The sequence below is a fragment of the Pimephales promelas genome, chromosome 25 (assembly GCF_988280905.1).
Source record: "Pimephales promelas chromosome 25, fPimPro1.hap1.1, whole genome shotgun sequence".
Taxonomy (NCBI): Eukaryota; Metazoa; Chordata; class Actinopteri; order Cypriniformes; family Leuciscidae; genus Pimephales; species Pimephales promelas.
Genome location: NC_142793.1, coordinates 14,501,506 through 14,513,758, shown reverse-complemented (window position 1 = coordinate 14,513,758; position 12,253 = coordinate 14,501,506). Strand labels below are relative to the sequence as shown.

Sequence of the window (12,253 nt, the reverse complement as noted above, 5' to 3'; positions counted from 1 at the left end):
AACCCAATGGCGTCCGACTAGAGACAACGGTGCAGAACACACTTAAACTAAGTCAACCGACACTCAAAAACGACCTGAAGTTGCCCAATGGTAATCGTCAGCTTGGTGTGTCCCGGCCTTAAAGGAGAACTCCGGCGCAAAATTAACCTTTGGTCTAATTACACATTGGTACCTAGTCGACCGTTCTCTGAGATTTGTTTTCATGATAATCAAATGTAAAGAGTTTTATCACTAAAAACTGTTTAGCGTATATGCTAGTATATAATAAGTAAAGAGAAATCGCTAGTTAATACCACTAACAACACTCAAAATAGCCCCATGCTAACACAGTAACATAATGAGGGTCCATACATGCAAACCGAAGCATTGAGTATGTTACTGTGTTAGCATGGGGCTATTTTGAGCCTTGTTAGTGGTATTAACTAGCAATTTCTTTTTACTTATTAAATGCCCCCATATACTAGCGTATATGCTAAACAGCTTTTAGAGATAAAACTCTTTACATTCGATTATCATGAAACAAATCTCAGAGAACGGTTGACTAGGTACCAATGTGTAATTAGAGAGTATAAAAGACTATAGCTAACTATAAAAGATAACTATACAAATACTACATTAGTATTAGTATACTACAACTGTACATTACCACCCACACCCGATTGTATGATAAAGTTCTGTTTATTATAAGAGTGTGATGCAGGTATGTTGTACGGCACTTTAAAAGCTCTTTAAAGTCAGGTGGATTCTGATTGGCTGTCAATGTTTTTATTGTTCATCAGCGGAAAAAAAATTATTCTAAAAATGATTCCTCAACACTCATTTTAGATCAATTCTCCCAAATTGGGAGGCACAGGAAGCTGCCAAAACAATATGGATTCCCACAGGACGATGACAAAATAAACAACCGAAGTTAGCGATATGGAGGAGGATACTTCTAATCAGCAGCTTTTACAGACTGAAGATAGACATCTCCCTTTATCACTCTTGCCGGCCTGCGTAAATGAGCTATCACATCTTGCCTTCCACCCTCTCAGTATTTTAGCCACTGATATCATCCCTCTGACACACAACTGGGAAAAAAGTGCTCAGGCCTCAAGGTGATGTCATCTTTTCTCCATGAGAAAAGAACAGCACACACACACAGCGACAGTGTGAGCTGCAGGGTGGCAGCATTCCCATATCTGCCAGTTTGACCTTATGAGGGACAGTTCAGCCATTCCAACTCAGAGCTGCGTCAGAAGACTTTCAGCAAATCAGATTTACGACAGAAGGTCAGGTTAAATACATCCCTCAATTTCTGGCCAGTGGAGCCTTTCGGGAAACTACTACCTAACTTCTTAGCTACTGAGAATGCAAACGTTGAGTGACTCACACCAACAGGTCTAAATGTTACTGATTTATTATTGGATTGCAGGTTGAGGATTAAAGCCAAAGAATACTCACCACTTCGGAATTCGATATGTCTGCTAAGGAGACTTGGTGTCCGTCCACCGCATCCTCTGCTAAAGTGCCGTCATCTGTGAGGCAGAATCAAGGCAAAAGACATTAATAATAATAATAATAATAATAATAATATGGAACTGAGAGAAGGATGAAGAACTTATATTTTAAGTTTTAACTTGCAGTGGATGATTGGGCTAATTTCTCATGTATAAACAACAAAATGTTTCATTCGAATAAGACCCAGAGTTTCAGGGAAATTAAAATACGTGACTTTCCGAAACTTTCAAAAATCAATAAGTCATTCATTAACTCAGCTGCTGATTCATGTCAGAGGACTGAACATTTCAGTGGCGTAGTTAAGTTTATTTATTTACTTGGAAATGAACAAATCATGATGACAACGTTAAACTGACCACTCAGATACATTACAGCAGCAATATAGCATTTAATAGAAGGAAGTGACTTATTCCTCCTTTACAACTGAGATCAGCAGCTCCATGAGTGTGATATAAATAACACCGTGTAAGGAGCTATTAGTAGAACAATGCTTAATTCTCATCTATGTGGAAAAGAGCTGGGCGTCTACTTTGTGAAGAAAAAAAAAAAGTTCACAAGACAATCTTCCAACTGTTTTCATTCTATGATGTGAGACAGATGACAACACCAGGTTGCCAGGATACATTGTGCTGCAAATACACATTGTTGTTTGCAAACACTCCCTATTAACACGCTTACCTGAATGACAAGTAAGGGTTTTCATTCCGGATGAACCTAAACCACTGATAGATCAAAACCATTTATACATACACATATCATTTGTAAGGCAAACACCATTGTATTCACACACAAAAGTATGTTGGAATACAGTGAAGCTAAAACTAAATAGCTTCAAAATAGCACAAATGCTGTGAACAATTTGATTAGAATGGCATGAAAAACAAACTTCATCCAGATCAATCCAAACAACCGTTACATAGGTTGAAAACAGATTTAGCCACCCTAAAATAAAGACAATCTATACCAGCATCATCAGAGTGATAAATAAAAATGCATTACCTGTCATTTGTTCCACATGCAGTTCCTCAGCATGCTGCGGAAGGGTTTCAGTGTGCTTTATCAAACTACCAAGCGTATCTTGATGTAATCCATTCAGGCTGTCAGGTGTGTCTGAATGCTGCAGTTCTTCAGACAAATCATTGTCTAAATCCACTGGGGAAGTGTGTTCCAAATCCTGGTGCAATCCACTATTAATATCCAAAGGCGAAGTAAGCTCACCTGTTGCGGACGAGGCATTGAGTGGGTCAGACTCAGACATAGAGGAGCTCTCCAGAGCAGAACCACTAGTGGTGTCCATGGGAGAGGATGGGCTGTCCCCAGAGACAGTGGTCTCACTCACTTCTGTAGTCATGTCAACACATTCATCACCATCGGGAATTACGGCAGAGACCTTTACTCCATCAGCGAAGGGGCTCTCAGAAGATCTGCAGTCCTTGCTTTCTGTTAGGAGGGAGGCACAAGACGGGTCTAGGCTATTCACACATTCAACAGTAGGTTCTGATGGTGTGTACGCACACTCCTTGGAGGATTCTGGGACGTGGAACTGTGCTTTGGATTCAGCACAATCATTGTTTGTCATTTCCGATGGATCAGAGAGATCACTGAGGGTTTCCTGTGAAATGGAGTCAATTTCCCTTTCCTGTAGAGGTTCCTCCTTAAATCCTGGTTCCCCTTGCAAAGCAAGTGCTAGAACCGATGGTTCCCTTGTCTCACAAATTTGATTTTCTTTTATGGCAAGTGCAGAATATTCCTCAGGAATTTGCTCTACCAGTTTGGACATAGAGTCTGGCTGAACAAATGTTTCAGATACCTGTTCTCCGAACTGTGTTCCTACAATTAAATCACCTCCAGATGGTTCAGAAGACACTATAGTAGACGCATCCGGTTGTAAATCACTTCCAATAAAGACTTCGGAATCAACTGGCAGAAAAGGTTCATCCGAATGTTTTGATTTGTCATCTGACTTTGAGACAACAAAGTCCACAATTGATTCCGGATCTCCAATGAGCTCTTTAGGGTCTAGTGTAGCATTATTAGGGGCTACCTCCTCTTTGCTTCCATCGGGTAGAGACCCTTCAATCTGGCAAGACGAAAGCTCTGCAGTGACGCCAACGGAAACCCCTGCTATTGCATTAATGTCAGAAGCTGAGTCATTTAGCAAAATCTCTGAAGATTGTATGACTTGAGGTGGCTGTTGAATACTTTCTGTAGTCTCAGACAAGGGATCCACAGCTGGACCTTCATAGGAGGAAGTCTCAGGAACAGGCGAGAGTCCTCGTCGAACTTTATGCACTGGTGCTGGTGCCATGTTTGGCCGAAGACTTACCGATACCAAATCTCCCTCTAAAATGCTAAATTCAGAGTTCTGCTTTATGCTAACGTCATCAGCAACCAAACCAGAGACTGACTCAGTGTTGCCTTTGGTGTGTTCACTGAGATTTCCTGTCTCTGTCTCTGTCTCTAAGATACCATGTGGCTTGTCAACACCATCAGAAATAACGGTTGCATCGTTTCGTACAGACGAGGTAACCTCTGAATTTACCTGGATTAAAGGCAGTTTAGCTTCATCTGTTGTCATTGAGCATTCTGAAGGCAGCTTGGATTCAATCTCGTCGTCGCACTGACCGTTTTCCTCTGGATTACGGGAAGAAAGTGCTGAAGAGTTTAAGCCTATTTCCTGGCTGCTACTCGTCTCCCCTTCCCTTTCCTCTGGTAAGTCCCCTCTCCGACTAAGATCTGTACTCCCCTCGCTCTGCTCCTCTCTTTGTAAAGGCTGACTAGTTTCCGTGGGGAGGAGACCCTGAGATTGTGCGTGGCCCATGACTTGGGACTCAAGGTTGCCAGATTGAGCGTTGTAGTCCGTTTCAGTCTCTGAACTCCTCTGGCAAGTCTCCTGTTCTTCTCTGTTCCCTTTATCGGGCTGTGAAGCAGCCCCCTGCTTGGCACTGATTACGCAGAGCTCTATATCAGCTTCCTCCCGCTGATTTCCACAGGAAGGGGCACTGAAAGTCACAGAATCGCTTTCTACCCGCCACTGTGAACAGTCAGCCTTATCTGAAGCCTTCCCAGTATCCACTACAGCTGGCAGTTCAGGCTCCACCTTCAAGTCCTGCGATTGGGCATGATCTCCTATGCCATTTTGACGAAGACACAATCCATCCTCATTGGCAGAGCTGTTCAAAAGTGATTGGCAGGTTTCTTCTTGTCCAGAGTTGGGCTCCTGATGCTTAGCCTCCAGTGAGTCAGCAGTCTCTGTGCTATCACTTGAGTCTCTGTTAAGAATCAGCAGTGCTGGCTTACGCTGCGTCAGAGGATCTTCCTGAATAAACAAAGTTCAAAAATAGCTATTAAATAAAGCAGAATGCCTTATACAGTCCTCATTAAAACTGACATTAAGCATTGATCGAGAGAAAGCCGGCTAGGGTGCATGCAGAGAGAGCGAGAGAGACGGTTTAAAGGAAGTGACTAAATGCAGATCACAGACTAGTCACAGATAAATACCTCCTGCAGAGTTTTAGCACAAAAGCAAACAAACCCTGCTGATCGTACCCAGCTGGAAATACCACTGTGATCGTAAAGTCGCAGAGCAAGGATGTACTGTAAGACACACCTACAGCCACCGAGGACTCCCAAAACACTGACTCACCTTCTGATGTGACTGAATGAGGCGTTGGAGTTCCTCCACATCGCATTGAAGGCTAGGTGGGAGACGCCCTGGCACATCCTCCAGAGTCAGGGTGTAAGTGTTTAGCTTGGGGTGGTGTTGCAGAACTCTGCCTTCTGGGTAACACCACTTGGACGTTTTTGTCTCCGACTCAGGCAAGTTGTCAACCCTGCCCAACACAAACATAGCAAACTTTGAGAACACCCAGTCTCGAGGCATCGAATCAGCAAGGCCACACCCAGCACACCTACAGAGGATGGGAAGTAATACACAATACTGATTGTGGTTACCCATTGAACACAGAATGTCAAGTGTGAAAAAATCACTTGAAACTAGAAACAGGTTTACATCTGTCATAATGCTGCAGTGAGCTAGGCCAACAAGAATTTAATTGTTTCTTTAGAGAAAGATAGGAAAAAACAAACTACCTCTCACTAGTGTAAAAACCTGTACTGCTTTTTCTTTTTTTGCATGGGGAGCGGAAAAACTGCGCAATTACATTGAAAAAAGCGAAATTCCTGGTGGCAGTTTCAACATGTCAAACAAACTGTAAATGAGTACACACACAGCTGAATCTTACGCATCTTAACTGTCAGTCTCTTATCGACAAGGAAAAGCAGACCCACAAAGCTACGAGCTTTCAAAAGAGAAACTGTGCAACTGTTAGTGTTTTTGTGCGTGCGAGTTGCTAAGATTGTCTCCAGGGCCCTGACACATGGGTAACAATAGGAACTGTTTTCACCTACTCTGTATCTAAGGCCCAAAAGGGTACCCATAGCAACCCTGTGACATCACTCACAGGAAACTAAAGAGTGGCGAGTGAAAAGGAGAAGCTCTTGCGGACCTGAGAGGAATATTTTAGGCAGTTTGAGCATTAGCCAAATGGCAGATGTTACAGTATGAAAGGCTGAACACTTAAGCACTGGAGTGCTGAATGAATCGTCATGTATCAGTGCTATTTCCCTTCTATCAAGTCATTATGTTGTATTTATAGACTAATCGATTCAGTTAAATTGGTAACATCATGAGATAATAATATTATGAATTTTAAAGTATTCAAAATGTCAGATTATACACTTCATAATGAATTGCAGACCCAAAATTACTGTAACCACAGTTACTATACTTAACATTATACGAACGTTATTTTGTTTTTATAAATATGATAACGCATGAAATTGAGAGTTGATCATGCATACATTGTACTCTTTAAAAAGTGAAATCATAAACAGGTAAGTGCTACAATGATATATTAAAGGGATACTCCACTTTTTTTGGAAATAGGCTCATTTTACAACACCCCCAGAGTTAAACATTTGGGTTTTACCGTTTTCGAATGTATTCAGCCGATTTTCTGATATTTAGAAGAATATCAGTAATCAGACAGTTTCTGGTCTCATTGACTTCCATAGTATATTTTTTTCCTACTATGGAAGTCAATGAGACCAGAAACTGTCTGGTTACTGATATTCTTCTAAATATCAGAAAATCGGCTGAGTGTATTCGAAAACGGTAAAACTCAACTGTTTAACTCTAGGGGAATTGTAAAATAAGCCTATTTCCAAAAAAGTTCAGTATCCCTTTAAGGTAACAGGGTAAGATGTCCACGGGGCAAGATGATTGTACCTCTGAAAAATAGTGATCTATGACATTGTATTATGTTGAATATCCAAGTTGTTGTGTCTTTTTATTAATGAGGGATTTGTTGACACATTGATGTTTTTAGCTTTGTGGAGTAAAATAGTTTTTAATTTCGATTAAAAAGATAAAATTAGACAGTGTCAAATTATTATTATTATTTATCGAAATTAATAACTATTTTACTCCACAAAGCTAAAAACTTTATATTTTTATATAAATATTAATTTTTTTTAGTTGTTTAACCCCAGTAAGTTACACTATCTTACCAAAAAAAAAAGTAAATCCATTGTTTTTAAGGGGGGGGGGGGGGATCTTCCCCCACGTTACTCTATTCATATAATAACATGATTATGTTTACAGTTCAAACTTCAAAGAAAGCTATGAGAAAAGCACATCAAAATAGCTTAGAGAAACCACCAACGAAATACCATGATCTTTGATGGAAAGATTTGAGGCAGTGTCTAAGGGTGCACTGTGGTTCAGTACACTTGCTTTAAATGAGGCACTAAACCAGAGCACTTAACAGCCTCCTATAACAGACTCTTGAATCCAGGGATCACAGATCTAGCTAGCGCTAGCTCTAAGTCTGGTCTCTACTCTATTCTTTAGACTGCCTTGGTGCCCTGTTTCAGAATAATCCAGTAGTGGAACCGGTACCACACAGGATTGCTAGCCACAGACTGTGAAGAGCACTGGCTGAGGGAAGCTGATCTGAGCAAACGTCTCTGTTACACACACACACACACACACACAGGGAATGATACTTTACTGAGTACATCTGCAGACAGGATCTTGTTGGTTTGAAACCAGTTTATGATGTAGTTAGCGTAGGCTTGCTTTAAAAAAGATTGAGAAAGCTTATGTGGCTTTAATTGTTTACAAAGAGCTCAGAGCCACATGACCTGTCCTTGTGCTTTGCTCTTATCTCTCCCACATTTCAACATCCTCCTTTCTTCAGAACACACAACACTAAATATCACCTCATTTTCATGATAGTCATTGCTTTAATAATATAAATCTATCAGACTCCGTACAACATTGCTCTTTTTGTCTGTTTGAGACAAACCAGTCAACGGATCAGTTTTTTCTGATCAATGTAAGATTGGGAGTGTGTTTGGGACACCAATTTGAAAAACAGTAATTTTTGCAACTTACAAACTTTACCTTTATGACTCAACTTTTTATATATGAGAGTGACAAATACAATAAAGCTGTATTTGTTTAAGGCATTTCAAAGGTCACAACTTCCACTAAACACTATTTTCTGTTTGATAAACTCAGCTGTACACACACACACACAAATACTTTGGGGGGATGGGGGGGGGGGGGGGTAATAATATATACATACTGTCAAGCTCTAAAATATTATATCAAGTACAATAAAATCCCTGAAATTACAAACTTCCATGATCAAAAGTCATGTAAATTAATTTGAGGAACATTTAGTTATTGGGATTATGGAATGTAATTATATTAATTGCTTAATAATTTTATTACATTGCCATTCCTGTGAATAATAGGTTAAAATGAGCAGCTCTATCACTATCATTATCATAGCAGACATATTAGGAATATCTTGTTAAGCCTTCGAATATCGTCTTTGACAATGGAGGGGGGCCTTGAAGTCAAAAATGTTATAATGAGCTAAAAATACTGGTTAAGGATGTAAATTTCTTGCACACTTACTCTGTCAGAAGTTTCTGGAGCTGTGAGTGGCCTTTCTTCTGTGCGACCCTGGCCGGCGTACGACCCTGTTTGTTGGGAAGTCGGAGAGCTTCTCTTCCTCCGGGTTGCTGGAGGAGAAAGAGTGCTACCTTGCGTAGTCCGCGCTTCGCAGCAAAGTGCAAAAGTGTGTCTTGTGGCCCAGGTTCTGCAGGAGAGGAAAACAGTGTCCTTTAAACAACTCACTAATGCATATTTCTGATATTGCTGCTTCAGGAAAGCGCCACACTCACACTCATGGGGCCTTCAAAGCTATAAGCCCCACCCCCTGCAACTTCAGAACCAATGAGAAGCTGGCAAAACCCTCAAACAAGACCCACCCCCACAATTCCCTCGACCTCTGTCAACAGAATCTCCTGACAAACTTATGCAAACATCATTTTAATAGATCATTTACAATAAGGACAGAAAAACACGGTCCTGAGTGAAATAAGCATTCGTATTTGAAGGCGTTTATCATAAAGACTGATTACAGAGTGCTGTTTTTAAAGGTTCAGGAAGCTTGAATGAGGCTCTCTGTGAAATAACAGAGACAGAGGAAGGATTGTTCTTGCTGGTTAATGAGAGGCTGAGAATGAGACTGCCCTCGTTTAATCGGCCCACCGAGGATCCAACGACTAATTTGAAGCCCTTGAGCACAAAAAAAGAAGCAGCTGTGGTGAAGTGTAATGTGGCACTGGAAAGAACAGCAGATCAGGATCACTTCACAGTCTGATTGGAGACACAAGAGTAGACATGACATTATTTTGAAAATACTGGTGTCAACTAACTTGTATCCTTGTGCTACGTTAATATTGCCATCCCCAAGCCTCAAAACACTGGTGTTACCATAGTGGGTTTTTTTTCCCAACTGTAGTATCATAACCATATAGGGTATCTATGGAAGCTTGTTTCCGCCACTGAATAAAAAAATAAAATAAATAATTGTGAGTTTTTATCTCACAATTCTGACTTTTTTTTCCTCACAATTGCGAGTTTATATCTCGCAATTCTTTATTTCTCAGAATTGCGATATATAAAGTCGCAATTGCGTGTTATAAAGTCAGAATTGCGTGATGTAAAGTCGCAATTGCGTGATATAAAGTCAGAATTGCGTGATATAAAGTCAGAATTGCGAGTTATAAAGTCAGAATTGCGAGATATAAAGTCAGAATTGGGTGATATAAAGTCGCAATTCTGAGAAAAAGACAAGTGCGACTTTTTATCTCACAATTCTGACTTTTTTTCTCACAATTGCGAGTTTACATCTCGCAATTCTGACTTTATAACGCATAATTGCAAGTTTATATGTCGAAATTCTGACATCTTTTCTCAGAATTGTGAGATATAAACTCGCAATTGCGACTTATCAGGCCAATTCTAAGGGAAAAAAAAAATCCCCCCTCAGAATAGTTTAAATCTCGCAATTCTGACTTTATTTCTCACAATTCTGACTTTATAACTCGCAATTGCGACTTTATATCATGCAATTCTGACTTTTTATCTCACAATTCTGACTTTTTTTCTCACAATTGCGAGTTTACTTCTCGCAATTGCGAGAAGTAAACTCGCAATTGTGAGAAAAAAAGTCAGAATTGTGAGATATAATGTCAGAGTTGCGTGATATATTTTTCATTCTATGGCGGAAACAAGCTTCCATAGGTTTCTGCATGTTTTTGGAAATTAAAATAAAATTCAATAGGAGAAGTTTAACCTCCCCGTCTTGAAGAGAAATTATTTACTCGCCATCATGTCATTCCAGACCTACTGTATATGAGTTGTATTTCTCTTGTCTATCTTACACAGTGATCTCAATTTTCTATTTTTATTTTATTTGTGATTTTCACTAATTAACAAATAAGCAAATAATAATAAATAAATAAATTACAAAGCTAAAGTTCAAAGCTTGTTATGTTCCTTGGCATTAAATAAACAGTGACAACGTTTTTATGCTTAATTTATGTAGGGTTTCTTTTGAGAATCAGGAAATGATGCAAGTCGGATTAGACCTTGCGTTGCTAGGATGAGCACTAGGTCAAAACTCAGGGTACTAAACATAGATATCCATATAAAGGCTACATATCTCGTCCATGCTGCTGGCCAATGGAGGTCAACGTCAGCACCTGGCGGCCATCTTGTCACAGGCAGCTCGCTCACTCGTAACATTGTTTTAATGGTGCATGTACTTTTAAAAATAACCATAACTTGCTCAATTATGACACTGTATACTTATGAATAATAAGTGTATAAATAAATAATCATCCAGAATTATAGCCACGTTGATAACGTTTGTAAGAAACCAAACCATTTGTAAATCCGTCAAGATTTCAAGGAGATAAGAGTATTTGTGTTCGTGCTGATCACTCACCTTACATCAGATACCACAGACCCCACTAAAAAAGCCTGCCTGTGACAAGATGGCCGCCGGTAATGACGATAACGACTCCGCTGTGAGACATCTAGCCTTTATATGGATATCTATGGTACTAATAGCATATTTACATGACAACAATGTACTAAAAAACACAAAATGACTAAAAATGCGTATTATGATAGCAGGCCAGTAGTTGACGATGTCCCATTGTAAAGAAACACTAAGCACCTACATACTAAACATGTTATATGCATGCACATGACATCACCGTTTTCACAAACTCGCAGGAGACGAGAATGGTCTCGTTTTCAAAAAAATGCACTTTGAAAGCAGTTTTCAGGCCCCCAAAACGTCAAAAGTATAACGAATTGAAATTCCAGTCAAATTGAAATTCCAGTAAAATATTTACATATACCACTCACCCAAAATTCAGTCATCATCATATATGCACCCTAATGTCGTCCTAAACCTGTTTACATTTATTTCTTCTGCTGAACCCCAAAGATGATATTTTGAAAAGTGTTTTTTGTCCAATTGTTTGCCCTGACTTGCATTGAATAAATAAAAGCATCTTCTATTGTGTTCCACAGAAGAAAGAACGTCATGCGGCTTTGGAACAACATGACCAATGCCAATGAATTGAGTGAACCATCCTTTTAAGGGAGAATCCAAGTCTCATTTTCCATAAATATCATCAAATATGTGCCATGCAACGTGTCCGAATACCAGCAAATTCCCAGTTGCCATCTTACACAGTGGAAACAGTCTTTATTAGCTTACTGGGGTTTTATGTTTTATATAACATGCTTAATTTCACTTATGGAAGACTGCTGGCAGTACATGTCCACTGATGCACTGGGCAAGATGCCCATGGGTAGCTCTGGTTTCAGGGCCGGTCCAGGTGCCCAGCGCCAGCTGCAACAAATGCCAGAGCTTGGGGAGTCATTACACCGCTCGCCGTCTCCCTCAACAGACAGGTCAACTCCAGGAATTCTTCTTTTTTCGTTTAATAAGGCATAAATGACCAATCGAGAAAGCGAGATCTAAAGACAACGCTAAATCTAAATGTGCACAGCAACTTAATCTAAATATGCAGGACACTCAAAATGTTGCCAAACTCTGCTATTGTCTTTTCCCTTTTTGCTCAGTGAGGTAAACTTTGCAGGAATATGTGCCGGAGCTTTCTGATGTTTTATTGAATGAGTTATTTAAGACCGAGGGCTGTTTATACGAGATAAGCTTGTGCTTATTATGACATAACAGAGCCTGTTTAGCCTTTGTTGGCCCTTATCTCCAGCTGCCCACTGTCCAGGTCTCACCACGCCCACACTAACACCTCCTACATGGAACCAGACTGTGCCTAATTTAGAGGA

At 40.0% G+C, this 12,253-nt stretch overlaps 1 protein-coding gene across 8 annotated transcripts in view; it reads right to left on the bottom strand.

Annotated features, from left to right (window-relative positions):
- akap13b (A-kinase anchoring protein 13b) overlaps positions 1–12,253 on the bottom strand; it is a 104,202-nt gene that overhangs the window by 55,431 nt on the left and 36,518 nt on the right. For 7 of the 8 annotated variants that reach the window (XM_089127606.1, XM_089127605.1, XM_089127608.1 and 4 more), the window contains exons 5-8: positions 8,492–8,675; positions 5,147–5,411; positions 2,500–4,819; positions 1,444–1,517 (exon numbers count right to left, since the gene is read on the bottom strand). In XM_089127606.1, coding sequence (XP_088983732.1) covers positions 1,444–1,517; positions 2,500–4,819; positions 5,147–5,411; positions 8,492–8,675 — 2,843 coding nt within the window. The remainder of the gene's footprint in view (positions 1–1,443; positions 1,518–2,499; positions 4,820–5,146; positions 5,412–8,491; positions 8,676–12,253) is intronic. The other variant, XM_089127609.1, reaches the window with a different exon arrangement.